At 38.7% G+C, this 27,623-nt stretch overlaps 1 protein-coding gene across 4 annotated transcripts; it reads right to left on the bottom strand.

Annotated features, from left to right (window-relative positions):
• On the bottom strand, nucleotides 1-27,623 carry LOC146425171 (ubiquitin-associated protein 2-like). 4 transcript variants are annotated; one of them, XM_085042005.1, is made up of 15 exons: nucleotides 27,468-27,623; nucleotides 26,189-26,292; nucleotides 20,038-20,090; nucleotides 15,523-15,590; nucleotides 14,273-14,462; nucleotides 13,402-13,615; nucleotides 11,684-11,958; nucleotides 10,526-10,704; nucleotides 9,258-9,465; nucleotides 8,032-8,071; nucleotides 5,247-5,430; nucleotides 3,230-3,296; nucleotides 2,359-2,554; nucleotides 1,039-1,130; nucleotides 1-155 (listed from the first exon to the last, which is right to left on the bottom strand). In XM_085042005.1, the coding sequence occupies exons 1-15, from the start codon at nucleotides 27,470-27,472 to the stop codon at nucleotides 96-98; spliced, it is 1,935 nt and encodes a 644-aa protein (XP_084898131.1). In that variant the 5' UTR covers nucleotides 27,473-27,623; the 3' UTR covers nucleotides 1-95. The 4 variants fall into 4 exon arrangements, with proteins under 4 accessions (XP_084898131.1, XP_084898133.1, XP_084898129.1 ...); XM_085042007.1 differs by having other exon boundaries at nucleotides 2-155; nucleotides 10,532-10,704; XM_085042003.1 differs by having other exon boundaries at nucleotides 21-158.

Consider the following 27,623-nt stretch of genomic DNA (forward strand, 5'->3'; position numbering starts at 1 on the left):
CAAAGAAAAGCTCTTCACCACCATTAAATGAACCAATTCATGTAGCGCAAAATATCAACACTGAGGACAATTTGATCAAAATTAAATAAATCAAGTCATTTACTTACCATTGGCAGTCTGGATTGAAGCATCTGGAGATCATCATAACCATAAATCTGCTTAAAGACAGATAAAAATACATCATTATAACACTTTTTTCTGATGCTGATCAGTTTGGGGCTTTGAACTGAGTTTGACTTAAGTCCATTCTGTGTTAAAGGTCTACAGCTCTATGTCACATGCTATCAGGGGGCACTGTAGCATTTCAAGGATAGTAGAACTGAGGTTAAAAAGGCTTGTCACTCTGATGTTGTTTCCTGGTGACAAATGTCCTCTGGGGAGAGTTTGACTGCGCCATCTTCAGTACTGGTTTCACATCAGGACACACCATTCCTGAACTTATGAAAAGTATGCAGGGCATTCAGAACTGGGAGCCCTCTTTGCTGTAATCAGTGCTTCATAGAGCAGTCAGATTAAAGAGTTGATGACTTGATCACAAAGCAACCTATGGTATCTCCTCACATTCAGTTTGACATAGAAAAGTTACTGGCACAAAGTTTCTGATTCAAAAAACAGATAACAAAAAATGCCCTGATGATGGTCAGACATCAAAAAGCTTTGTGCAGCCTTTCAAAGCACGACAGACAGGATACATGGCACATTTCAGTTATTACTATGGCAAATCCATTCCCGTAACACAACCTAAAGGATCCTAAATTTATTCAAAGGGCCTAAAACCTGGTAACACTAAAAACCATAGCAACACCCAAGTTTAGCTTCAACAGCAGCCAGATCAAGTCTGTACCAACAGCTCTGCAGTTTACAACCAACAGTAAGTCCCTACAGAACAGATTTCAGATGTGCTTTAGCATTTGGAACAAGAATTCCAGGTGTGACATGTGCCACCAGAAATGCCTTGGCATAGACAGTAGCAGGTCTGGAGGGCCCATTTGCGCCAAGGGCTAAGAAATTAAAGACAGAAACAATGAAACTGCTTACTGGGTAGGCAGGCAGAAGTCCTCCAGGTCCCACAATATACTGGTTATGCAACAAGGGTGGTACACCTTGGGGCAGGTTTGGGGGAGCTTTGCCTGTAGAATCAAAATACAGACACTTTAACAAGCCTTTAGAAAAGAAAAGGCTTCAGCATTGAGACTCACAAGATAGCTCACAAGTTCTGGCAGCTGCACCATCTTAGCTTATAAAGAACAGATTTTGTGCTGTTTGATGAATATGCTCAAAATAGCCTGAAGAGTTTAACCATGCCTCAAGGGAGGGAAAGCAAGGCTACTTAAGACTGCAACAGTCCTATCACAGAATACCCTGATTTTGTCATTTACTTTTTCCATGAGGATTACAAGAATTATAGAAATTTCTCCTTTCCTCAGTCCTTTCCTGAAGGCAAATTTAGAAATCGTTCTCAATCTCAGAGAGCAAATTCTCTCCTTTTGTTTTCTGCTCTGTCAACACGTTCCCTTTATCACCAACAAAAAATTGGAAAGCAATAAATGTTGCCAGCATACTTTCTGTGGGTGACTTACTAAAGCTAGGAATAGCAAAGAGAAGACCAAAATGTTTTCAGCTGTCTTCACAAAGCACAGTAAAAGAACAATGCACTTTGGCCAGTCATCAGACACTTCATTTACAAGCTACAGAAATGCAAAATCCTTCTGTAACGAAGCCTGATCCTTAGTATTACATCACTCACTTCTCTCCATAGGATTTCCTTTTAGCAGTTCAGATTTATCAGAGAAGAAAGAGAATTTAGCATAGCTTCCACTTCAGTGCAAGAAGCCTCCCAGCCCTCTTTCTCCATGGACCCTTTTTTTTGAAGTACTATTTGCTGTGCAATGACCCAGCCATTTTTTTTAAACTTTTTGTAGAAGTGGCAGTAGGGATGTGACATGATAATCAGGACGCTGCAGTATATTCTGATACTGCCAAATGAATTCAAGTCCCAGAAAACACTGAAACTAAAGCTAATGTGAACTCATACTCAAGGAGCTGATCACAACTTGGAATACAAACTGGGTGAATTTTCTAGCCCAAAACTTCCCAAGTCAGAACTGCTCTGGTGTGTATTTGTAGAGCTCTTTGGGGACAGAATGTGCTATATAAATGCCACATAACACCCTAACAAATATTTCAAATACACAAAACCAGGCAACTTTATTTCACAAGCCAGCAAACACAGTATGCTGGAAATTCTAGTGAAGAGTGTGGACTTCTCAGCGTTGTTATGGCTGGTGAGATGCTCAACTGACAGCCCTGCTGACTGAAATCCTCTGTCTATCCACGTGATCTGTCAGTATTGCCAACCTGAAGACACTAAGGGAGCTGCCCGTGTGGTAGCAGCTGGTATAGACACACTGGTAACGCTCAGGCCAAGGCTGTTTGTAGTGTTCATACTGCTTGCCATGCTGACAACCGAGGAGGTGGTGCTAGTGGCTGAGGTTGAAGCAGTTGAAAAGGTTGTTGAGGGCTGGAGCGAAGCTGTGTTCTCAATACTAGTGTGCTAGAAAAGGAGACAAAAAGAATGAGGATCACAGAGCAAATAAACCACAGTGCAAGATGCTGGGAAAAAGAGAAAAATTAAAAAAAAAACCAACAGCCGAACAAAAACTTTTAAAATAACAGCAGCACATGCAAGATATGCATTACCTATGTACCAAGCAAGCAACTAAGTTGAATGCTTGTGATGCTTTTGTGAATTAAAGAAAATTACTGCATGAGAGCAAAATTCAAATTGCTATACTGTCACAAAAAATCATACTACAGTAACTCAAATATATTGTTCCATCACCTGCATTTTGCCAGCTAACCTCTCCAGTGCAGACTGCTAACAATCCACATTTTGGAGACATTTCAGATCACCACTTAGAAGTGTGGGTTTTTTTTTTTTTAATAAACTAGTTACAAGCAATTTTTTTTTTAATGTAATCCTAGCTGGCATGACAATTTCGCTTGCAGCTGTGTGACTGGCAAGTCTCAGCCATAGGTATTCCTGATCTAGTACAAATCACAAGTGGTAATCACGCTTTTCCCACTAGAGGGCTTACAGTCCTTCCCTGCAGTAAGGTTCGTTTTGGTTCTTGGGGTACTGGGACACACCAAACTTTAAGAGAGGGTCCTAATTATGAAATAAACTGACAATATGCCAAGCATCTGTTGAAATACTAACAGGACTTACCACATGTGATGTGCTTGAAGACAACACTGAGGCAGGAGAGAGGCTGCTCTGATGATTGGAAAGGGAGCTGGAAGGAAATTGTAAAGAATTAATACAATTAATTTTCCCTAGAACTATTTTTAACAAATATAGATATGCAGTAGGACATTAATTAAAGAATAAAAATTCTAGGTTTGTCAGCACAGACACATACACAGAGTAGTTAGAGAAAAAATCATCTGTAACGGTGTGTGTGTACATACACATACAGAAGCATGCAAGTGTGTATATATACAGACATCTCTGAAGGCACTTTTTCCTTTAATTACTATTCTATTACCTTTTAATGAAAAAATTCAAGTACAGAGTCACTATCACCAACAAGAAACATCTAAAACACCATTCATTTATATTTTTCAATTTACAGTGTCTTTGGAAAAACTAGTTCAGGAATCATAAACTTCAGGAATCATATAGCAAGGACCCCATGACACATAAAGACCAAGATCAAAAGAAGGTTCACACAAGCACAAGCCCTGTTTCTCATTCTTTCCCTGCTGCTACTTGCGTTGGTGGACAGGTTTTAAGTGAGGCAGTAGTTTGGTTTTACTCGAAATGGTATTTCTCACATTTTGAGCTGCATAACATTAACTCAGCAAATTAGAATTGCAAGGTATTTGCCCCATAACTCATCCAGAGATCTTCAAATGTCTCCCTGAGAGGTAACTGAAACTGGCTCTTAAACAATTACCTTGACAAGTTATACCTTATATAACTTTGAGGTCAAGAACGTAACCTACTGTATGCAATACTGTATACAGTATGCAATAAACCAAATATACCAAAGCTGAAGGCTACATTACATGACCAAATCTAAGGGCAAACACTTCTGATAGCTCTTCAGGGTATGGGCCCAGAATAAATCTTGGCAGCTTTGTATTTTAACTTTGATTACTTTAAACTGTCCCCCATCTGCAGGAATTACAACACCGCCACTTTAGGCAGCAAGAGAAAAAGTAGGTCAGTCCAACATAAATAGTTTTATACCACTCCCTCAACCACTCTTCCAAGTTCTTTTAATAAACCTTAATTCACCATCTGACCTATGGTAGAGACATAGACCAGAGCCACCAGCTCTACCAAGCCAGATAGATTTGGAATTCAGGTATCACAACAACAGCTGAAACTTGGTATCTGTCCAACAGCATCAACCCCCCAACTGAAGTTTCTATCAACGCATTCAGCTTTTTAACAAATCAGTGTGGGCAGATGTCTCTAATGTAAATGGAATAATTCTTGTTTGACATATATGCTATTTCATTCAACAAAAATTACTAGAGTGTTAAAAGAAAATAAACTATGTCCTAACTGTGAAACAGGAAAAAGAAAAACCCTGATATCCCACCAAATCAGTTTCTCATTAACAAATACAGTACAAAGGTGAGTATCAAAAATATAACTCTATCAATACAGCTTCAGGATGTCACCTGACTGAGGATAAAGCTGAAGTTACAGGCATTCATAAAATCAGACAGACAGTGCAAATGAGCTGAATGAGCAGGAACATCAATCTGGTAGTTCAGAGTATCTTAAGGAAATGTCTTGGAAAAAGAAAACATACAGCTTCCCTGTAAAATTATTTCTGGGTTTTAAGAAATACAAATATAAATGAGATTACACAATTTCAAAATTGGACATGAAGTAAACTGTTAAGGAATGATTTCAAACATTTGACACTGAACAAACAGTAGCCACAAAGTAGGAAAAATAAACTGGAGGAATCAATTTAGATGGCATGATTGAAGCAAATCCCTTGAAACATGAAGTCCTGTATGTACAATGAAAGCTGGAGGGCAGCAGCTGCTCTGCCATTAGGAGGCAGCCCAGAGTTCATTTTGTTCTCTTCTGAATCTCTCTCCTAATCCTGGTTCATGTCAGAAAAGGGGTCCCTGGTGCCTGACAGCCCCATATGGAATCACCCTTACACCTGTCCTATCCCCAAAACCGAACCCCTCTGCTTATCACAACTCTACTGTACCTGCTCAGCTGGGAGAGTGAGCTGCTGGCCAGATCACTGGATTGAGGCAAGCTGGGCAATGCCACCACGTGTTGTGATGCTGAAGGCAGAAGCGAGGCTGTGGTGGACACCACGCTGGGCAGAGAACCAGCTGAAGGTAGTGAAGGAGAAGGCTCTGTCTTAGGTGCTGGAACTGATGAAGTAGCTGCAACAAGTTTTAAAAAGGCATTCAAATTAAAATTCCAGCATATTTGACATCCCAGCCTAGATGCAGAAACACAGTAGCATTCTCCCCTTGGTCTAAAAAAATCTGACCATTAAGAACTGGTAACCATATCACGCAATTTGGCTATGAAGGAAAATTCAAACTCAACTGAACTACCATTTTTCCCTTTAAGCACTCTATTCATAATAAATTTACAATTATCACTGCCACACATGTAAGTAAATTACAGTCTTCTGCACTTCACCAGCCACTATATGGATTACTAGCTTATGCTCACAAGTAATTTTAAAATTCCTTGCTTTTGGTTCAGCAAACACAAGTCATTTGTGCCTTTTCAAGGCACTGTACAAATCTAGTTTTACCTACAGTTCTGTTTTTTCATTCCAACCTACACAGCACCTTTGGGGATTGAGAATGAGATTGTATTATGTACCCCCTGAGTACAAGGGTAGACAATAACTTATCAGTTTGGCATAGTCAAAAGTTACTGCAGTAGAATAAAAGAAGCTACAATGAAAGGCCACAATTCAACACAACATTAAGCATTTTTAACGGCTAAGAGACTGTCAGATATTGACTCCCTTTACTTGAACTAGATAATAGAAAGTGTTAGGTTTAATCTTTTACTTTTTAGGCTACACAGAATGAAATTTGTTTATAGAATCACTATATTGTAATAAGATACTTAACAATTCTACTGCTCAACATGATTCCCAGCTAATTCACCTGTCTCTTCTATAAAAACATTAGAGACACTCACTAACCAATAAAACCCAGGAAAGAGTTGAGCCCTGCTTTCTGCTGGGCCATGTTCCCATAGCACACCAGGGACTACTACCCAGCAGATCATCACTGATTTGTAATGTATGTGAAGACATTTTTAGACTAGTTACCAAACAAAAACCAAATACACACTCAAAAGTTATACGTTAGAGATTGTTCACTTTACTGGTTTTATTTCCTAGCTAAATGAGCCAAGTCAGCTTGTTGGGTTGCAATGCAAACAGGAATCAAGAGGTCTTGGCCTTGGCAATAAGTGTGGTAGAAAAGGAAATCTAAGTGACAAACGTAGTTATGAAGGCAGTAACTGTATCATAACAGCAACTGTACCTAATAACTCCTGGAAAAACTCATATAAAGAAAGGAGTAAATAACATTCAAAACTCTCAATATATTTTGAGCAGGGTTCCCATCCTGACACAAAAGTAGACGTCGTCAACACAAGGGACAGAATCACCATTTTAAGATCCCTTACAAGATGCCTGAATGCAATGTGCAAGACAAAGAAAACCAGGAGACAAGTAGGATGGTCAGAAGTGTAACTCATCTGTTGTGGTCTGAACTAAGGGTTTGGGAAGCTCAAGGTCTGGATATTAAAGGAGAAGAACAGCAAAGATGAGAGATGAACAACAAAGAACGTTATAGCACATACAGAAGGAAAGAAGTTAGTACTTCCAAAAGTTAAGGCAAATGCAAAATCATTTGAATGCATGAAATAGATTCAGTGGAAGAAAACAGAAATGCTCTCAAAAGAGAACTGCTTTAGGAAAAGAGACTAGTAAAGTTGCTACAGAGCAATTTCAAAAATATTAGGAATTCTCAGATCTTTGCTCTCTATAGCAAAAGGACAGGTGCCGTAGAAAATTTCATAAATTGCTTATTAATTCTGTACATAACAGTAAGGAAGTTTTCTTAATGAAAAGCTGTCTTTATATATGTCAGTCTTTCATATGGTAAAATATATAGATTGGAGTGTATATAGTGCTGGCTCCTTTAAATTCAACTTGGCACTAACAAAACACTGTCCTACTAATGGCCTACTTGAAGAGAGGCTTAAGGGGAGGTTAGACCTAAAATTCAGGTTCTGGAATTCCAAAAGACTTTAATTCACACTGCTGTCCTTGAAAACTTCCACAGAGAAGCACAAAGATCAGAAGAGTGAATACTACACTTTAATTATTTTAACTCCCAGTAGAGATGTGCAGGGGTGCTACAGGTCCATGCTACATTAGAAACAGGCCAAGATGAAGAAACTAACACCTGAGTCACACTGAGGTATTGTTTGCAAGGTATCAAGAAACTCAGCAGAGGAAATGTGTCTCTCACCTTTATTCCCCACATGCTTCTAACAGGGCACAGTTAGGACTATACCCAGTGAGAGGTACATTCAAAGAATGTGACTTCATGTCATTAAAGCTAAATGCTATTTGCAGCTTCCCAACTCTGAAGTGGAAGAACTGCTAAAAATTTCATATTCATTTTGTATTTTGTATTTTTATTTTATATTAAATAATTTCTGGCATGTAATTTCAAAAGAAAAACCAGTAGCAAAGCACCTTCTCTAATTCTAAGGCTATTTAGGTTTGTAGATTTAATAGAGCTGCCTTCATATTTCAATTGTAGTCAAGAAGCAAGCAGTATTTTATGCAAGCACAAATAATGTCAAATGGGTCAGCAATAAATTAGGCATGGAGAACAATATAAAACCTTAAACCCAATGTCACTGCTATGCTTGTGTGCACAGCAAGAAGCAAGGAACAATCAAAAAGTCCTGTGCTCAACCAAGCTTTGAAAACTTACTGTCAAGTGTTGCCTGTGTTCTAACACCACTGTGCCCGTTCTGTAAACAAAGAAGAAATTAATTAATAAATCATCTTAGAGGTATATTAAATTTTCAGACTGAATCACACATGAAACATGCTTCATGCAAAATTCTATATTCATACTAAACTGAACAACAAGGCAGAAAATTAAATTTTTACTGCCTTTAAAAAGAACACATCATAAAGTTGTCTCAGGTGCAAGGTGTCCTGAACATAGAGAATCCCAATACACTGCCCATAAAACACCCATCAGCAGCAGACCTTCCCATGTACTGTATATAACATTAACTTCAGGTTCACACCAATATGAAAGAAAGAATTGCATTAACATATAGGAAATGGTTGTGCTTTTGATCTAATGTAACTCACAATTTTAACTATCCAAGTTACACAGAGACGCCAATTTTTTTCCATTGAAAGATAAGACTTGAGAAGCACCAGTTGTTTTTTGGATAACGCTGGAGTACAGAAGTGGATAGTCTATGCTTGATCCTCACCAGTACATACGAGCTAGTGCAGAAGACAAGTGTGACTGAGCCAACACATAACAAAGGCCAGAAGTAAATAAACTTAAAAACTCTCACAAGTTCCTAAAACATTTAATAAACTCAGTTCTCTTAAAACAAACCTACATTCCACATACAAAGAGAGCAGGTGTGTTTGAATCTTCCAAGAGATTCTCTGTCCTACATCATACCTTTCCCTATGGGAATTAAAATGACACATGAAACTATTTCTCACTGGTGTTTACATACAACAGAAAAGTAATGCTGAAGAGGCCAAAAAAAATTTGTGATACATTTGCTAGGTGACATATAAATTTAATAAGTAATATATCTTTGTAAAGAAACTATCAAGTTATGGCAAAATGCCATGAGTAATATTTACAAACAGAGACAGTTCCTGCTTTAAAAGCTAAACTTTGAAAGCTAAGGAAACTCTAGTAGAATTTTAAATGTTACTAAAAAAAGGTCAAAAGACAATCTAAGATGTCAAAACCCACAAAATCAGAGGCTCTTATATCCCATATACAGTATGGCCAAAAATGACTACGCTCTAGGAAAAGCAAAAACAAGAGGGTGGGCTTGGGAATCAAAAATACCACCTGGCTTGGTTAAAGCATTAATATATGGGGGTAATACAAACCTAACACAGGTAAGAATATCTGCCCTTTTCAAGGTCCAGTTTCTGAAATGGACTCACCGTAACTGCAACAGCGGTTGGGTCAGACGGAGCCATGGAGCTTTGGTACGCTATCCTGCTATGCACAGAAGTCTGCTCATAGGAGGAAGTTGTTACTGGGCTAGTGCTCTGGGATGAGCAGGTCAGACTGGAAGAGCTGATGGCAGAGGTTGTGTAGGTGGAGTCCTGTACTGTATTGGATATTGGCAAAGAGGTATTCAAAGGATCACTGGAAATAAGAATCACCTTGGTCAGTATTTCAAATACCTTCATGAAAATATCAGCTCCTATGTGGTTGTCTAGGATTACCTTAAACATGCTGAAAAATCTATAGTATTAATATTAGAAAATTTAAGAATATAAAAATATATATATATAATATTGCTTTAGTCTCCACTAACCACTGCTTCAAAATATCAGCTGCACTAAGCACCATTCACCTTCCTCATTCCAGCCCAGCCAAGACAAGAATTCATACAAAAGCACTTTCCAGTCACGTTATTTCCATCTTTTCCAAGGATAAATTATCATAATCTTTCTTTTTTAAACAAGCAAATTGATAAAGTCTAGTATATGACTAATAGCCACAGTAGAATTCTTTTTACAGTAGAATTCTAATGCTACAGAATGAACTACGTTAAGAGCTAAAAAATACTTTAAAACATGCAGGAATGTTTTACTTTCCAAGCAGTTGAAATATTACGAATAAAACTTAATGTGAAAATGCATTTTTATTAATATTTCTGAATTAAATTAAGGAAGCTTTTTACTGATGCCCATTTTTCAATGAGTAAGGAATTAAAAATGGTTAACTGGTACACTGGCACTTATTGACTATTTTAGCATTTCAGCAAGAGCTTCTGCATACAGAAAGCCTAGCTTCTTTTCTCATCCCGTAGGAGCATCAGATCTGTAATCTGGTAAAAACCTACAAATAAATATATATGGTACAAAGGCCAAGTCTCCTGGATCAGATGGAGAAAAATGTGGGTTTTGAGGAACAAAGCTCTCAAAAAATTTGAAAATCAGGGCAATTAAACATAGGAAAGAAATTCTGTGAAGGATAGCTTATTATAAGGTTATTTATATTCATGTCATCTCCAGCTTTGCATCTGCCCATCATGGGAGATTTTGATTATCAATAGAAAAGAAATTTATCATTTAAGATACAACCCACAGAAAACAAGTAATCATATTTCCCCATTACATTGTAACCATTTCCTGATGTTTTTGGCACAAACTTGACCCACCCCTTCAACAGCACCTGAGAATGCAGGAGGGCAACTCACACATACTTTACAGATTTTGAGTATAAACTATTGTTGGTTGCCTGGCTGGTATTCTCACTGCTTGAAGTTGATCCAAACTCTGGGAGTGTAGGCTCTGATCCAAACTCAAGAGCTCCAAACTGAACATTTAACCCTGTCACGTCTGCTGATCCAGGCATCTCCACTGCAGAGGCAGGAATCTTAAAGGAAGAACAAAAGCCATAATTCCTTTGCATGCATCTGCAACCTGACATTAATCCACTGACTCTGCCCTAATCTGGAGCTGAATGAGTAAACCATACTACTCTAGAATATCAAACTATCATCTGAGTACATCTTCCCCCTCCACCAATATTCATATTAATGGCTACAAAGTCAATCTAAAACTCACTCAGCAACAGCCACTTTCCATACAGAGTAACGAGGTAGGTGCTTGCAAAAGATATCACCACTGTATTTTGGACCTAATAACTATCCAGCTTAGTATTTCCTGCTTCGTAAATAAGAAATATGCTAAAGTCTTTGCTCTCCTTCTCCCTACCAATTTACATAAAACATATACCAAACAGAATCATAGAATCATTTAGTTTGGAAAAGATCAAGTCCAACTATTAAACTCAGCACTACCAAGTCTTAAATTATGTCCCAAAGCACCACATCCTCACATCTTTTATAGAGTTCCAGGGATGGTAACTCCACCACTTACCTGGGCAGCCTGCTCCAGTGATTGACAACCCCCTCATTGATGCCATTTTTCCTAATACCCAATTTAAGCCTTCCCTAGTGCAACTTGAGGCTGTTTCCTCTTGTCCTGTCATTTATTACCTCAGAGAAGAGACCAACCTCCACCTGTCTATACCCTCATTTCTAGTGAGTGATCAGGCTCCCCCAGAGCCTACTTTTCTCCAGGCTGAGCCCACGCAGCTCCCTGAGCTGCTCCTCAGACTTGTGCTCCAGACCCTTCCCCAGCTCTGTTCCCTTCTCTGAACATGCTCCAGCCCCTCAACGTCTTTCTTGTATGAAGGACCCAGAACAAGACACAAGATTTCAGATGCAGCCTCATCAGTGCCCAGTACAGGGGGACAGTCACTGCCCTGGTTCTGCTGGCTGCACTACTGCTGACACAAGTTTTTGTGGTTTTCACATTTACAAAGGACAAGCTACCACTCAACTACTCACCTTGGATGCTGGAGTTATCCTCCGTTTTGGTGGTTTTATCTGTTTCTGCTGGGTTTGATGAACAGTCACTGCCTGGTTATCCATAGAGATAGTAGGGAGCTGTAACATTTTGCTAACAGCTGTGGAGGTGTCTACTGGTGATGGCTCTCGGAGTTTTACCTGGGAGGAGGATGACTCCAGCCCAGGAGGAGGACCAGGAACCACCTGCATCTGTTGCTGCTGTCGCTGGGTCAGCTGGCTCAGAACTGGAGATGGCTCAGGCTGGGATTTAAAGTCTGGTCAGTGTTGGGAAAAAGATATATCAAAATTAAAGCATTGAACTCTGCTCTTCACAATTCTACTCTTTATGGACGAATCTGGGTGGTGCTCAAGAGTTATTATTCTATAGCATGTGCAAGTCTTCTCAGACATCACATGAGTTTCACACCAATCATTATCACTCTAACAATAATAAAGACAACAGTTGATACACCTTCTACTTTAAATTAACAGCTGTGGCCAAGCATTATTTAGATTTTTCAAAAATATGAAAACAAACCTATCTACACGGTCACAATATTATGACACACAAGTCCTCAAAAACTGTTATGGATTAATTTAATCAAATACTTCAAGTTTCACTGCAATTAACTGTGCTGATAAAACGTGATTACTTCCAAGGGGTAAAGAGTTGCAATTTAGAAGTATTATGAGTTAGGATTCCCTATGCCTGCAAAGAAGACTTCAAAAAAAAATAGGTGGTCTTCTACCATCCCATAACTGAGAGTCAAAGAGACGCTGGACATGGACAGGCTTTTTCCCAAGTCTTCCCTTTCATATTTTTCAGATGCTGAAGGCCACGAAGTGACCTAAAGCACTGCTTAACCACCATAGAGATCTACAGCATTTCCACTGTGAAAGGGTTTTTATTCAGCTGGCCAAGCCCATTAGAAAGCATTAAAATTTACATAGAATTTTTTATTTTTAGAATTTCTGCATGTCAAAGATAGTAATTGCTACCAATGGCTGCTTATCTATACATAAACATACACACAAACACATGAAAGATACAAGAGCTATCCTGTTCACAGGGAGAATACAGCTAGGATCAACATTGCAGAAACCAAGTTTCTGTCATTTTCACTGTTGATACTAATTTTATTCAATTACGTGAAAAATTCATACAATTATAAATATATAAAACAAGTAACCTGAATCATTCACAGCACACTAGGGAAAGAACACTGAGCCGTGATGTGAATTATGAAGAAATTACATAGTACTCATTCAAAATTCATGTAATAATTAGAAGAGGAAATTTGGGAAAAAAATAACATAATACAGTACACAATTTTACACTCAGCTAAAAGCAGCAGAGGTACAATTAAAGTAATTTTTTTCCAGCATTTGTTGAAAAGCAGTCACCAATGAAGTTCCATATAAATATTCAAGCACACCAAATCAAAGATGTCATTACATGGAAGGCTCAGCAACTTTAAATATGTAATGACATTTATGGATAGGCTTAAGCTTAACAAAACCAAGTTTATCATAAACTTGTGATGGCTATTACCAGTAAATAAATATAACACTTTCAATGTTGTAAGTAATCACATTACTAGGACTGCATTTTTAGTAAAAGTCTTCCATTAAGGTAATTTTAAACTGTCATTGGCATTAAGAAATCTTACTGGCTAATAGAGAGAGAAAGAGAGAAGAAGCTGTGTCAAAGTACTTACCAAACTGACTGAGGACTGAGGACTGACTAATAGGTGGTTTTAGATCCCAGGATGACGCAGCAGCTGTGCTAGTAGTGGCAGAACTGCTATTGGTCTGTTGAGAGGTAAACTGACCCAATCCTGGTGATTTCAATTGGTCCAAGATTTGGGAACCAGTAGAGTTTGCCAGCTTGGAGGATCTGACTTCGCCAAAGCCAGAACAAAGAACTGCCGACTACCAAAACACAAAGAAGAGGAGAAGGAGTGCAGTTAATTTTTTAACTAATAATTGAACATAATCATAGGGTCAATGTCTACAGCTACTATCTGGCAGCAACTAAAATCTTTTCAGACCCAGATTACCAACAAATGACTAGTAAAAACTTCCATCACTGTCATCTTAGTAATACTAATTTACTTGAACCCATGCATCTTAAAATACAAATAGCTGGGCTGATTTTCAAAGAATAAACACCTCATCTCAGACCCTCAAAACTGACTCAGAAATAGGCATGCTCCCACAAAAAGCAGTTCAAATATGTGCTTGGAAATAACACACCAGTTTTCTGGCCTAGAACACTTAACTATAAACAAATTATTTTACCCTACATCAACAAGCAATAAGCACATCTGCTCTCTAATAAAAAATTAATACAACTACTGCATGTAAACCCAGAAATAACTACTTTGCAAAATGAAAAAAGTAATCTTTTTTTGGTGGGAGGGGTGTGTGAAAGGAAGCAATTATATTCTTCATTTGCAACCTTAATTTTACAAATACCAAAATAACCTCATGAAATGACCTGCACTGGAAAAGTTGTTTAACCTGAAATATTTACTCATGAACAATATTTGGAAAACATAGTATTTAGAAAGAATAAGGTAATTTTACCAGACTTTGAGGAGAATAAGAGTTTACAGCACTGGAGCTGCCAGTTCCTGATGCCATCTGGGTGCTGTGCTGAGAATTTGTGAATACTAAGGCTTGGCCAAAGGTCTGCTGCTGGGGAGCCTCGAATGAGTTGCCTTCTGTCTCTTGGGTAGATGTCACCGGCTTTTGAAGCAGTGTCACCAAATCAATGCTGTAAGGCAAAGTGAAATTTGGCTGGAATGAACACAGCGATTAAACTGCACTGACACTGAGGAAAACACTAACAATACTAAAGCTGCCATCCCAGAAACAGAATTATTACTGATTAACAGTCTTTTCAATTGTTTTTTGTCTATCATACAAAAGAGATGGAAGAGAGTTTTTTGCCAGCAAGAAACAAACACAAAAAGGCCACCCCAATTTGACTGGATGAACCAGAACATTTTCTATCATAATCTGAGAGACATCCACTAGAAGAACATAACAAAATACAAATGAATGGTAATACCTTTAAGAAAGAAATTAATATAAACTACAGACCACCTCATACTATGCCTCATACCAATCAAATCCATATTATATGAAAAATTTTGCAGCAGTACAGCAGAATCAGGATGTTTGGGACCATTAGCCTGTTTAGTTTTCAGATCTCATGCTATCCAACCACCAAAGTCTTCATCACTAAAGTTTAACACGCTCTCCAGGAACATGGGGTTAATGGAGGCAGCTGACTCCACCAGGCATTTGAAGAAAAGACAATTAAAGAAAGGCAGCAATTGACAGTTTTTGTTCTTGATCTTAACCCTCTATCATCAGCAAAGGTTTGTAACTGTGATGTTTCCCACAGAATTCACCTTTTTGCTAATGCAAGCTTTTATTTAACACATTCATCAAAGCACTACATTCTGAACACTTTCTGTATATACAAACACAGGCTTTCCATTTTCTGGACACTAAAGCCAGAGCTTCCCTTTGAACAGCAGAAAATATTTCTTCCCAGATACTTTGCTTGCTGCCTGTAAGCAGTCCAGATGCAAAAGATGTATTATGCTCACACATTTAGTAAGGTTGTCTCCACTTTCATAGTCAAAAATATGTAACTCAGGAATTCACAGCAACAACAATTTGTAAGCAAGGCTTTTTCAATTTTGAGATGAGTTTGACCAATCTCTAATAGAGTTTTTATTCAATATTTTAAGCATGCAGGCTACCATTGCTTTATCAAGGAGAAGGTTTTTTAAGTATAGGGAAAACATGGAAGAAGAGTTTACCTTTGCCCAGGAGTCACATGATTCTCAGCTGGAACAGAGGATGCAGTGAAGACTTTTGTTTCAGAAAGCTGAAAAAGAGATGAGGGGAGGAAAGAGAAGAGAGGGAGGTATTTTAATCCCACACATGCTCACACTTCCCTCTTGCAACATCTGCAGAAATTCCATTTTGGTCATGCACTTTCAAGATAAAAGTAAAGTCAAACTACCATTACAAGCAGCTACGCAGAAGCTCTGCTTAAAAAGACAAAAACACATAGTCAAATCTCAGTAAAGTCTTCTCCACAGAATCAAACACCTATCTAATTAGAGGGCTGGGTTAGGAAATTTGACCTACTGAAAACTGACACCAGAATACAACAGTATACCAATGTAACTACATCAGTTTGGGAAACAGCTTAACTGAAATACACCAGTAGAAAGTAATTAATGTGGCAGCCATTCTATCATCAGTGTGCAGACAATTTATGACACTAATAGAGCAACTCTGATAAATCGTGTTGCACGAGGATAACACCTTGCACTGCTCCCACTCATTTCATGTAACCTTGTGTCTGACATTTCAGCTCCCACCCCTAGCAGAGGCAGGTAAATATAGGCAAGTAGACTGAACCAGCATTCATGGTTCCTTCTTGGCAGCTCTGTCAGGTGGCAATAACGTCTTTAACTGAGTGCTCTGAGAGCAGGAGTTGAAAAACAGTAACAAAATGAGGGCCATGTAATTAATGACACACCTGTAACAAGTCAGACCACCCACTGAAGAAAACTGCACTGTTTTCACCATGCTGTTACAATGAAGAGAGATACTTGCACAGGCACCTGGGGCAGTGGAGCTGGTCGGGACTTTGGGGGAAAAAAGAGGGATTTCTTTTGCTGTGTGGTTGGCTTTTTTAATAGTTTTTCTTGTTTAAAAAGCAATATTTGAGCAGCTACAACTTCCTAGGGCTACTTGTTTCTCTTCACAGGAGTACTTGCAAACCAGACTAGGTCTTAAGCCAGTACAGGTTACATTTATCAAGACAGAGAAATGCATGTACAATGTTTATATTTTAAATTTAATTTTCATAAAATCCCCCTTAATTCCTTTCGTGCAGCCTTGTCTGTGACTGAAGAATAACTGACCTATTCAAACACTTACAAAGAACACCTTTGGAATGTGCCATTTGATACAGCTCTTCTAGGAAATGATGCATTTTTAACTGCATACACTGCCAGCAGCCCAGTTTAAAGGACAAGACGGCCGATTTAATCTGCCATCCCACAAGCAGCTCAACTGAAAGCATGTGTACCCCTGAACATGGACATCTGATAGGGATTCTCCTATGAAACACTGATGATTTAAGAAGGGCACAGGAGGGCTGACTGGGAGCAAATCACCACTCAGAGGCAAAGTACTGATGTTTCACATACTCTCCCAGCACCCTCTTACAAGCAGCACATGAGGCCATGAAGAAATCAGTACCACCACAGTTCATCCTTCCATTTCTTGCCCTTCCCTTGCTGCCAACACAATGCACTGTAATGCCTCATTTCTGGATCACCTGTCCTGAGATTAATGCTGACAGCCCACAACTCTATGTACTGACCAAAACAAAGAAAGAACATTCCGCTGAAGTACATTTCAGTTAAAAAGGCTGTTCCTCTATTGTTCAGCCCTTTCCCTACTGTGTGTTTTATTTTAGAGCAATGTGTACTGTACTTTCTGGGGTATTATGATATTCCTGTATTACATGGCACAAGGAGGTCAGCTAATGGCACAAGCAGCACTCTATAGTCTGCAATGCCTTGGTTAAATATTAAATTCTTTGTAATGTCAACAGTTTCTTACACTCACATAACCCAGGAAAAGACTAACCATGCACAAAACACTGATGAATCCCAAAAATTAAGCAAATCAAGGAGACTAAGGATGTTTGTGACAACGTAAAAGCATGCTAGATATGTGAGACAGTAAATGTTCTCTACAGGTGAACCAGCATGCAAACAAGTGTCTCCAGCTACCAGGTCAGCTACATTGAGGTTTACACTACACCCTGTGGCAAACTCACTGCCACAAGGTCCAATCAAGCACTTCATTCAGGACTCCACAGGGATTACAGCATTTGTCTAAACACATATTTCGTGCTGCAGCAGCTGAAAAGTTTTATTACACAGATGTATTTAGTATTTCTTAGAAGTAGTATTTTCAGCTCCTAACCAAGCCATTATGCCCGCTGCACACTACACTCACAAATCTTTCACTGAGGCTCTGGCATTTTCCCAGAACTGAACGAATGGTTGTGAGCCATTTGCCGGTGTTGGCCTCACAGGGGTATGTCCTCCATCTGCAGTGAAATGCCCGTGCTTTCCAGCTCCTGTTCCTATGACAAAATCATTCTCCAATCACCAAACAGACAACATACTTGACCAACTAGCTCCTAAAGGATTCCTAAAGGAACAGTGAGGAAAAGAGGGGAATATATTCCAGCATCCTCACAGAAACTCAACATCAACAAATCAGAAATAAAAAAAAGCTTATTCCTGTTTTGATATGATGTATTGAAGTTAAAGAAATTAAAACAAGTTCTCATGCTGCTTCCTGGTAAAGAAACCTCTTCCATCAAAACAGACTTTCTCTTCCTTTTTTCTTTCCTTTTTTAAAGCAGTGTTCCTGTGGTTTCAAATAAAAACCAGTACTACCAACACAGTACAGAAAATGTTTGCCATCACCCACTTTCTGGCAATTTGTATTTATTATATTTCTTTCCTTTGGACAGTTTCTATAGTTAACTTTCTTTAGCCAGGAGAGCATCATCACAATTTTAAGAGCAAAATCCAGAGCCACTTACAGTATCTCAATATTTGTCTAGTCCTTCGTTGTGCATGTCCTGAATATCCCTTTAACAAAATACAACCTCATATTTTCACTGCAAGCAGTTTCCATTCTATTTAATAGCATGTTGACAACCTATTATACTTGCTCAATACTCACTATGAAAGATAAGGACTGGAGAGGACTATTAGGTCACAAGGACCTAATTCTTCTCAGGTCAAACAACATTAAAATTCACTCACCTGTTCCCAACTTGTATCTGACTAGAAAACACTACATTTAAAAAGAAATATTCTTTAAAAAAATCTGATCTTTCCCTGCAGACAGCAAATATATCAGCTTCTTTGGTTCTTTTTATGAACAGTCATGCCACTAGAACTGTTTGTTATACACTTTAATATGTTGATCCATATTCCAGACACATGTTCATACTACACCTCTGCTAGACTAAAACCAGAGTCCATTATATGCTCCTAAAGTAACCCTTTCAGATTCCCTAAATTAAAATCTCCCTCTCAGGGATGTTTTTGATCAGTAATTTTCAGCTATTATACACATTTTTCATCTGTAAAAGCAATGAGAAATTTGACTTGGTACTTAAGAATCAAATTCAGGAACATCCACATACAGAAATATAACTCAAGAATTATTAAGAGATGGGGAAGGAAAAAAGGAAAAAAGACTATAACAGGAGCTTTTCAATACAGCATAAGCTCATGCCAAACTATTCTTTTTCATCATCCACTACAACCCTGAAAACTTTTCAGTTGCTGCTTTCCAAACACCAGACCCTTGTTCCGAAGGTGTGTCTTTATTCCTACAAAACAAATGGATATTTGGCTACATTAAAGCATTTTTCATTGGAACAGGTCAAATCTTGCAGAGCTCCAAATCTCTCCGCATGACTGGCTTATTTTCCAATGGTATTCCAATACTTTTTGGACACAAAAACATTTTACAAGCACAAACATTTTATCAAGCAATTATTCTAGTTTTACTTCCAAATTATTGACACAGGTGCTAGATGGCATCTGGCCCAGGACTGGGGGGGTAATAGTAGTCCCTAGAAAAGCCCACATTCAGTAAGTGTCCTTCTGTAACAGATTTATTTGCAAGGCAGATTTCCATACACTAACGTGTTTTGTGATAGAATGCAATTTTTAGAAATGGGATCGAGACTTCAAAACTCATTTGCAAATTATTCCGCTCTAGTAACTAATTTTTAAAAATTCCATCCCTAGCCAGCATTGCTCACACCCCTCCCATGATACAAATGCTGTATCGTACTGGCATCAAACACGGGTGAAAAGAGCTCACAAATTTCCACCATTCCTAGCCCTTACTCCACCTCCTGCACGTACTGAAGTAACTGAGGACACGTTAAAAACGTATGTCAGCTTTCAATGGCATTAACTGATACAGAAAACCTAGGAATTTTAGAGTTTCTTTCAATTATGTCAAAAGATACATTCCTGTCATTAACTAAGTTTTCATACCAGTTACAGGAAACGTTCACACATTTCCAGGAATAACAGTGACATGCCACCCTACAGGAGGGGGCAAAAGGGATGACTTCTGAGACAATCTCTCTCTTCTAAAAATAAACTTGGAATAATGGTTGTACTTCAAACATTTAGTTTTTGAAAACAACACAAACTCTGAAAAGAGTAAATAATCAATTGCTATATCCAACGAGGTGAACTTACATCTTCAGTCCAGTCTTCTGCTGTCCATTCTTCTATTGAGTTTTTCCATGCTCCTATTATAATTGGGGGAAAGAAAGAAAACAGGTACAAGTTAAAGGCATAACATTGTGTTTCCATCCTTCTGCTTTAAAAACAATCCTGTTTTCATTATTAGTGGAACACAAAGCAGGGAGATGGAGGTTGGAAACATATTTGAAAACATGGTTGGAAGTTCTAGAAAACTGGTCTGGAGAATTTTGGGAGGGAAACACCATCACGCCTCCATCCCCCCCGCCTTTAATTTCTGATTTCAAGAATTTCTTAGCCACTACGGTACCAGACTAAATTTGCATGAATGCACCTCTGTATCCAGTGATTAATGCTGAATATTGGAAAAACTTCCTCCTGTGTGCCCAATGATGGTGAGAGGTTACTCAACCCTCCCACAGGATCCCCTAGCTTCAGGCACAAATTTATTCAGAGAAAAACACAGCCACAACAGCTGCTCCAATATCCATTATCCTACTTTCAACACATTCAATTTCAAGAGCCAAGCTGTGCCTGTGGAGACTACTTTCCAGCCTGTTAACTCTCTCCTCAGAGTTGAACAACTCCAATTCCATCCCGAGAGCGCAATTTATTTTAGAATATAAACAACTCTTACAATGGTAGTGGAACAGTCTTTAAATTTCCACTGTAGCTAAGAACACTTCCAGCAACTTACGGCAGAGCTGATTTGGCAAACACTTGAACATAGTGCTCAGCACGCAGAAAAGGGAAAACTACAGAAAATGATCCTATGGATGCAAAAACCTGATCCCTTCCACAGGAAACAGCAGACACCAACATGCAACAGCAGTAAAGGGACTGAAGGCCTTGACCACCAGCAGAAGTACAGGGAAGGTTATCCCAACAACAACCAGAGTCTTTGTGTAAACTGTGCAACCACGAGCAAAGAAAACACCAGCACCAAAGTTAGTACCACCAGCACCTTGGATCAAGCACAAAAGCAAAAGGACTGCTGCTTCAATCGTCTCCCTTCACTTAACCAAGTCTGCGATGCATTAATCCAGAAACAAGCCCCCCAAAGACAGCATCAAAGCCAGCTGGTACTAATGCCAGCACTGCATTGGTGCTTCCTCTTGTACCCCGCGACCCCCACAGTGGGTTTTGGCAGAGGAGGGTCGAGCGGTGCCAGTCCAGTCAGGCAAATGGGCTGACCATGAAGGTTATACACTGTGGGGAAGAAAAGAGGGTTATACCTTGGAATCCAAAATTATTTGACAGGTCCTGAGCAAGGTAACATCCGCTCTGTGTTGGCTCTGTGGAGCAATATACAGTTGCCTGAAACATCTCGTGCTCCCATTTTAGCAAACAGCCCTTAACCAGGATGTTTTCACAAATAACCATACCCTGTAGCAGAACTACTACAATGCCTCAAACTTCTAGGCTAATCCACATGTTTCTACCGAAATTTTGAAAAGGAGGAAAAGCCCAATGAGCAGCAGTTTTTAGAAAAACAACTGATTTTCCTTCCCTTCCCTGGACCAGCACAGAATCCCTTCCCCCAGTATTTCTTCTTTGAAGAAGAAATTCAGGTATTTGCCCTGCTTGTATTTATCTCCCACAAACCAGTGTCAAGGCCTGCCTTTACAAGACAAACCTTGTGCTGACACAGCAAAACTCTACCAACAGAGTTTGGAGTCTGACAAAATAAACACAGAAAGAGCTCAGTTACATCAAGGCAAACTCTTAAGCATTTTCCACCACCTTTCGGAGACCAAATCTATTTGGAATAGTACTCGCAATGTATTCCCGACATTCATTATAAAGCTAGTTCTGAGAGTTTACTCTTTATAAATACTGTGTACAACCCTTCACCCTTTTATTAGTTTTCCCAAGCTGCCAAGTTTACCAACACTCTTCTTTCCCAACTCAATCCTTCTAGTCTCAGTTATTTCACTACTCTGCTCTGCACTGAATCCAGTTTTTCAATGTCCTCCTCCTGTTGATGGGATTTCTAAGTCAGGTCTTGCCATAGGCGCATCAATTTCTTTTTAGTCCAAAATCCACCCTGGCATTACTGCAACTCATGTACCCTCTTCCCAACCTTTCCCCCAAGCTTTGCAAAGCACCACAATTCAAGAGTTCTCTGTTCTCCATCAAAATTATGCTTTGTGTTTTCGTGGATCCTTGTCATACCAGCTGCAACCTAGATAGTTATTTGTGACTTTCTTGCTTCTCTTTGTAACAAGTTCAATTTTAGAAAGTTATCAAGCTAATAAAAACACAATGCATCTTTTGATAAGTCTTTAGCTATTTTCCTCTCTTCCTATCACACTATTTAATTTTTGCCCTTTCTTTGAATAATCACTGATAAGTAGCCCCAAAATAAATTTAACCTGGCCTGTGCCAAACTTATGTACTAATTCCTTCCTTCCTTCTGGATTACATTCACATTCTAGAAAGACTTGAAGATTTCCTTAAAATGTTCCTTCTGACTTTTACAGCAAGTATTAAAAAAGCCAACAAAAACCCCCACAAAAACAAAAACCCAAACACCAACTTCCTTGTAGCTTCCAAGGAACACAACTGTCTCTCTTGAAAGTTACTCTAGGATTTATTTTTTGTTGTCATTCTTCAGTTTCAGAGTAATTTAAGGCTACGCTTAACTAAGATAACAAAGGAAATTTTTCTGTGAAACTTACAAAACTCTATCAAAGTAGAGATGTGAGTAAATTACCAGAACAAGGCCATTTTTACAACCCACTTCAAGAAGTGAGCACCTCCAATATAATTTAAGAACTGCTGTGATTTGCACTCAGGATATCCCACTGCCCTGTACATTACAAGAAAGGTAAGAGAAGGAATTATACTGCTCAAGTTTATTCCCTTTTGGATGAGGATTGGTCATTTTGGTTTTCCTCACCTGTCCTTTCTCTTTGCCTTTCATCTGTACATTATTTCTATACAAATTAGGATGCAGGAAAACCGATGCTACATTATTTGGAATACAACTAAACTTTATGAACTATTAAAAACTTGCCCTTCAGTCTGTATTTCAACCAATAACACTAAATTTTACCTCAACAGAACCAGCTAGCTTTTCTACTGGATTACACAATGGTGCACCTAGAAACATTATTCAAATTACTGAGTTCTCTGGTATCTGCAACAATTCAGGGCATGAGGTTCTAGAGCACTATCAGAGCACACATGACAGAAACTACATTTTGGAAACAAATACTTTATTTTTAATGAAAATATTCATAATTTCCCCAGCACTAGCTAAAAGAAGAAATATTTCAGAATGTCACAGGGAGTTTATATTTGTATAATGTCTTCAGAAAATATTTTGATAAACAAATTTGTTTTATTTCACTAGGAAGTTGCCCAGTTATCTCCTCTTCAAAGTAACTGCAGATGAAAGACACTAGTCTTCCAAGTAGCTATCATTGTTAACTTTCCTTTTAGATGAAATAAGAAATGGGACTGAGTAATGAGGAATAAAAGGAGGGATTTCCGTCTCCCTGACATCTATAAAGCCCACTGCAAGCTTTATAGTTTTCCATACATATACAGCTTCCACATTCAAAACTTTAGTTAACTCCACATTGGAAACTTAACTGGGTCTGTTGATTTGTAACTAATAAAACAGCACTATAAATTTAAGGGAAAAACCCTGAAAATTAATATTTGGGATTAACAAGTCAAATCATGTTCAACTTTATGTAACCTACTTCCAGCCCCATGCTTATCTGCCACTTCCTCCCCACCACTGCTTCCATGTTCTTTCCCAGCAGTCTCTTCTGCTTTAAAATTACTATCCCAGCTTCAGCTTCCTCTAAAAACCCTCAAGACACCTTCCATCAAAAGGCTAAATCTGCTTCCCACTTGGACAAAACTAGTAACTCAGTTCTAAAGCCTGTTCTTTCTGAAGTGATTCCTTTTTTCCCAGGAACATCTTTCAGACAGTCCTGGAGCTTGTCTAAAGCAGCAACACCATAAAATAAAGCATTCTTTAGAGATACATTTTTGTTTTGTCACTTATGGTGCCTTTCTCATTTGGAAGCAAATTAGGATTAGCAACAAAATGTTCTTAATACCCCAAAAAACCATTCACACTTACCTAGTTTACTTTAAATTTCCACAAACCAAGTAATTTTGCTGAACACCCCACACTGACACTCATTCATATCCCAAAGAATCATTAATCTGACAAGGCCAGGGAAAATTCCCAAATGCTTTCTCACAGCTTCTCCATACAATGCTTCCTAAATTTCTATGCATGCCTTAAGCTGTGTTACTGAAGTCCAGTGTGGTTGTTGGTAACATGTACACAGCAAAAAACATGTTTGGCATCCAAACAGAAATTTCACACATCAGAACTTTGAATTTCTATCAATCTGTTTGACCAGCAGCACACCCCACACAAAGACACATTCATATTATTGGAGGGATCTGTTTACCCACACCAAGCTACTCTTACTCCTAGGCAGAATTCTTCTATTACTGAAGACTGAGGAGATGCCTACAAGGACAGAAGCTGCTATAACAGAGGCACGTGGAGGCTACTGGGAGTTAGCAGGGAAGGTCACAGAACATTTTGGAAGTGACGCAGAAGTCATATGTAAGCCACAAACTTACAGCTGCAATCAGTAGTAACAAACCAGTGATTCTCTACATCTGGTCCAGTCTCCTTGTACATTTCTTCCAGATCTTTTTTTACTTAGTTAACCTTATTGCTTCTGCAATATTTGTGATAACATAACCTGCCCCTTGCCAACAGGTAGCAAAGAACAACGTAAGAATCCCCAGAGGAATTTTCAAGACATTAGGAATCTTCCTTATTTGAAAAACTAATGTGTGCGAAAATAAAATGTGTATTTGTTTGTGTTACAGCACCAAATAATTTTTGAAGTAATTCCTTAGAAAGACAGCATTCTTGGCAAGAGTGATTCCATTAATAACTATTAATATACTCAAGGCCACTCTGTCATGCTGGATCCAAAGGCATTCAGAGAGACAAGACAGCTGCTTAATAAGCCCATCTAAACTCTAAGCCTGTTGTTGTCTTCCCTGGGTAAGTGGAAAATCACTTGTAAGATGTTCAGAAAGCTGCATCTCAAATGGCTCACAGCAGCATTGAACTGAGCACACTCTGCCCTTCAGGATCACCTTCCACACTTGACAGAGGAGTTGATGAAAAATCACCTGGGTAGGCTTCAGCAATGAAGGGATCAGAAGAGTTACCCATTGCTGCAGTTAAAAGAAATTCACTCAATGGTTCCCAAGTGAGGACAAAACCACACATGACTTGCTCCATTCTAACACAAGGTTTCCTTTGCCTTCATCTCCTTTCACCAAACACAGGAAGCAGCAAGGTGCCCTATTTTTCCCATCACAGATGAGCAGGCCACCCTCCTCATTTCTGAATCACAATGAGACCACTGCCCAATGGTTCCTTTCCAAACTATGTCAGTCTCTTGCCTTTAGCTGGAAGTGTGTAGTTCTCACTTGAAGCTTCATACAGGAACACACAGCTGCCTTGATCTTCAGACAGGTCAACAGCTTTTTGGATTCTATTCAAGTGCAAATTCCTGCTTCAGTTAACAATTTTTCTCTTCAGAAGTGGCCTATCTTGGAACTCTCCTCCATCCCAAAGACTCACATTCTTACATTCCTGCACTGTGCAGGTGAAGCTTCCAATGCCATCCCAGTGTCTCTGAGTGAATTCATATTTGTAAATTTTTTCTTTTATTTTTCTTCTTAGATATTCACACCCTATTGCCTAAAGCCTGTGGACCAATCAATTCTATGAGGACTTAACGCTCCTTAACTACATTAGGTGAGATCCCAAGCAGTATTAAGATATCTAAACAGATCTTTACATATAAAGTTCTTCCAGTGACTCTTCATATTCCTTTGTTTCTCAAGGGGTTGTTAGCACTGTAACAAAAGAATTGCAAAATGCCTTCCTTCAGTCTTACCAGAGAGATGCTCAGGCTCTGCACATCAGCAGCAGTTAAACTTAAAAAACCAACTAATATCTGTGTCACAAGAGATGTATACAAATTTTCAGAAGTTAAGTGAACACTAACAGAACAGTTATTTTAACTCCAATTTGCTACAGGCCTTCATTCCAATTCCTCCACTTCTTGAAGCATCTTACCAGTTCCATCATCTGCATCATTCTGACCAGTCTGCCAAATCTCTGATTTTGTCCCAAAGCCATCAGTGGCAGAAGACTCCGTATAGTCTGCAGGATTAAATGTCCTAGAGTTTTGAAAGTTAAGAAATGGAAGAGAACACATGGGTCATTCAGTAAGCGCAAGTGTCAATTTTTAGCTGAAGTTGTATTAGATTTAACATCTTGATTTCCACATAATTTATCTTGATAGCTTTTAATATAAAAGAATTTTTTTTTCTTCTATGAGCAGAGATTAAAAAGGGAGAAAAAAGAAGAAGAGGAAAAAGGGAGAGACTGTTAAACAAAACTCCTGCAGAGAAACTGAACCAAATCAATTCCTGAAAAAGCAGTTGGTAACTGCATGCCTATTGGTCCCAGTGTCATAAAGCATTAGTTTATACACAAAACAATAAGACCCTCTCAACTGTTAAGTTTCTCAGCAGGTGGTTGACTAATAAGTAACCAGTATCATGTCCTTTCAGAGCACCACACCTGCACAGGAGTCAGAACACCAATAAGACTATTTTAAAGTGCTCTGCTGACACCAGTGCCAAAATACATAGATGCAGCTAAAAGGCGAAAAAGGATTATTGAAGAAAAACCTCTTTTCAGTTCATGATCTGCAAGTATGAACAAGAAGGGTTATTAGAGAAGTAGAATGAGCCTCCTGTTCACCATAACATCACTGATGTTGCATGAAGCATCATTAAAAGCAAACACTGAGTGAAAGTAGTGGAGGCTACAGTTCTATAAAGCAAGTTATTCCAACAAAATTGAGAACAAACTTTTAAGCTGCTGAGTAGCTTCTTCTGAATCTGTTTTAAGGTCCATGTGAGTCCAAACAGTTAAAGCATGAAACCTCAAAAGCAGAAGAAAGTGTAGAATCGCCACTTTCTAGTTTTAAATAGAACTTGCACATTCTACATTTCACTGAAATAAATCTGGTTTTAAATTGACCCAAGACTATATGCACAACTTTCAGCCTACAAGGCATTGTGTGGCTGCTATTGAAAGCAGCTCTCCAAGTTTGAGATATTAATACTGAGTAGACATATATTAGGTTTGTATAGGTGTGCCTAGTTAGAAACACTGGTTTAAGAGAAAAATGTTCCATTCACCATCTAACAAATTTTTCAATTTTTGCATCTATATTGGTTTATCAAACATACAGCAATATTCATACACACAGTGGCAACATTGTCAATTAATATTGCCACTGAGTTTGACCCTTGCCAAAAACTGTGCTCTGCATGTTTCTTACCCCATGCCTTGGGCTGAAAACCTCCCCGCTCCTCTCCCTCTGCCACGTCCAAACCCTAGGAGAGAAAACACCTTTTAACAGCAACAGCAGAGAAGCTGCCAGTCACTAGTCTGTCACATTAAAGAATACCACAGTTGAACAACAGAACTACCATAG

Source organism: Lichenostomus cassidix, chromosome Z, assembly GCF_008360975.1.
Source record: "Lichenostomus cassidix isolate B80296 chromosome Z, HeHo_3.0, whole genome shotgun sequence".
Taxonomy (NCBI): Eukaryota; Metazoa; Chordata; class Aves; order Passeriformes; family Meliphagidae; genus Lichenostomus; species Lichenostomus cassidix.